The following is a 1,965-nucleotide window of genomic DNA, read 5'->3' as shown; positions in this document are numbered from 1 at the left end:
CTGTCCTGTCCTACTTGTGAAGTTAGGGGTGTGGGAGTGCGTTGGGCTGGGGTGGTCCTGAGCTCCCAGCGAGCCCTCCTTGGCCCCCTCCAGCAGCCTTGGTGCCAGCCGCCCTGCCTCCCGTGGAGGTTCCCTGTTGCCAGCAACTGTTCGAGGGCTGCGTTGCCCCCCTCCAGCAGTACCTAATCCGTCCAGCTGTGCTCTGCACCGGACGGCGCCGCTCATTACTGGGAACATCTGCGTGCTGCAGCTCTTAGATCACGGCGGAGTGGGCACTGGGATGCGACTCTCCCGGCACGGGCCTGAGCCGGGGGGATTAGCAGGGCACAGATCAGGGTGGCTCTGATCCAGAGTGGGGGCAGGCATATGCGAGGGCATGCGCGTGCGGGTGTGCGGTGTGGGGTTTAGCGTGGCACCTTGCTCGGCGTGTGCGTGTGTTTGCGTGTATCTGGGTTTGCACGTTACCGTGTGTGTGCGTGCATGCACGTGTGAGTTTGTATGTTGCCTTCCATGTGTTTGTGTGTGTTGCATTTGGGTTTGCACATTTCCTTGCTCTATATGCGTGTGTGTGTGCATGTGCACTCGTGCATGTGCATCTGGGTTTGTATGTTGCCTTGGTGTGGGGGGAGGGGGGTGCGTGTTTTTAAACATTGCCTTATATGCATGTGTGTACATATGGGTTTGCATGTTACCTTGCTTTATGCATTTCTGGGTTTGCATGTTGGGGGGTGAGTGTGTGTGTGTGTGTGTGTACGTGTGTGCACATGTCTGGATTTTCTCATGGCCTTGCTGTGCACACGTGTCTCCCTCAGTGTGTTCATCTACCTGCAGCTGTGTTTCCCAGCTGCACACGCCCATGTGCAAAGGCGTGTGGACACGTGGGCCTTTCTGGGCCCGGGGGCTGTGTGCAGTGTGGCTGCGGGTGTGCTTGGGAGCAGCAGCCTGTGAGCGTCGAGGTGCATCTGTGCGGGACACGGACACACCTGTGGTACCTCTTGCACGCACGCCTGGGATCCCTCAGACACTCCTGGTCGCGGGGATGGGGGCAATGGGCCCTTTGGGGGGTCCTGGGCCGAGGCAGGCTGCATTCTCCAGGCCATGGGGTGCCATTTTAATGGCTCCTGCCTTCCATCTCCCCCAACCACCACTGGAGTCAGTGCAGAGCCCAGCAGGGCCCCGGCGCATCGCTCACCTGCTAGATCCACGGCTGGGATTTGGGGTTTCCCTGGCAACGAGAGAGGAAATCAATAGCACCCACAAGCAGAGCCGAGAGCGCAGGAAGCGGGCAGTGCTCCTGGGGTGCGCCGCAGCCTGGCAGCAGAGGGGTGGAGGACCGCATGTGCATGCACGTGTGAGCGTGTGGCTGTGCACACAGGTAGGTGTGTGCCTGGGTGCATGTTTGCCTATGTGTTCATATGCGGGCATGCACACACGTGTGCAAGTGCACCAGTTCATGCATGCAGGATCTGTGCGTGGCATGGCTGCGTGGTTTTAAGCATTGCCAGGCCTTGGCCGCATTTTGGGGTGGGGAGAGCAACTCCTGTCTAAAGAGCATGCCCCAGAGCTGGCTGCATTTCAGAGCATAGTGGGTGACACCTGTCCAGATAGCTGGTGGAGCCCACCCCAGAGCTGGCTGCAATTCAGGATGGGGAGAGGGACTCCTATCTAAATAGCTGGTGGAGCAAACCCCAGAGCTGGCTGCATTTCAGAGCAAGCAGAGTGACTCTTGTCCAAACAACTGACGTGGCCCACCCCAGAGCTGGCTGCATTTCCGAGCTGGGTGCAGGGTCCGTGCGTGGCACTGCTGTGCAGAGTGAAGCACTGCTGGGGCTTTGCTGACAACAGCACGGGGAGGACTCCTCTCTACAGAGCTGAGATAGCGCACCCCAGAGCTGGCTGCTTCTTGAGCCAGTGCCCTCTCCCCACAGAGCCATGGGGGTGCTGATGTCACGGCGGCAGACGGTG

The 1,965-nt window shown here is 59.6% G+C and overlaps 1 protein-coding gene across 1 annotated transcript in view; it reads left to right on the top strand.

Annotated features, from left to right (window-relative positions):
- Positions 1 to 376: 376 nt before the first annotated feature.
- PHF24 (PHD finger protein 24) overlaps positions 377 to 1,965 on the top strand; it is a 5,917-nt gene continuing 4,328 nt past the window's right edge. The window contains exon 1 of the mRNA XM_006026564.1: positions 377 to 395. Coding sequence (XP_006026626.1) covers positions 377 to 395 — 19 coding nt within the window. The remainder of the gene's footprint in view (positions 396 to 1,965) is intronic.

The sequence above is a fragment of the Alligator sinensis genome, unplaced genomic scaffold (genome assembly GCF_000455745.1).
Source record: "Alligator sinensis unplaced genomic scaffold, ASM45574v1 scaffold783_1, whole genome shotgun sequence".
In the NCBI taxonomy this organism is placed as follows: Eukaryota; Metazoa; Chordata; order Crocodylia; family Alligatoridae; genus Alligator; species Alligator sinensis.
This window is presented reverse-complemented; position numbering and strand designations above follow the sequence as displayed.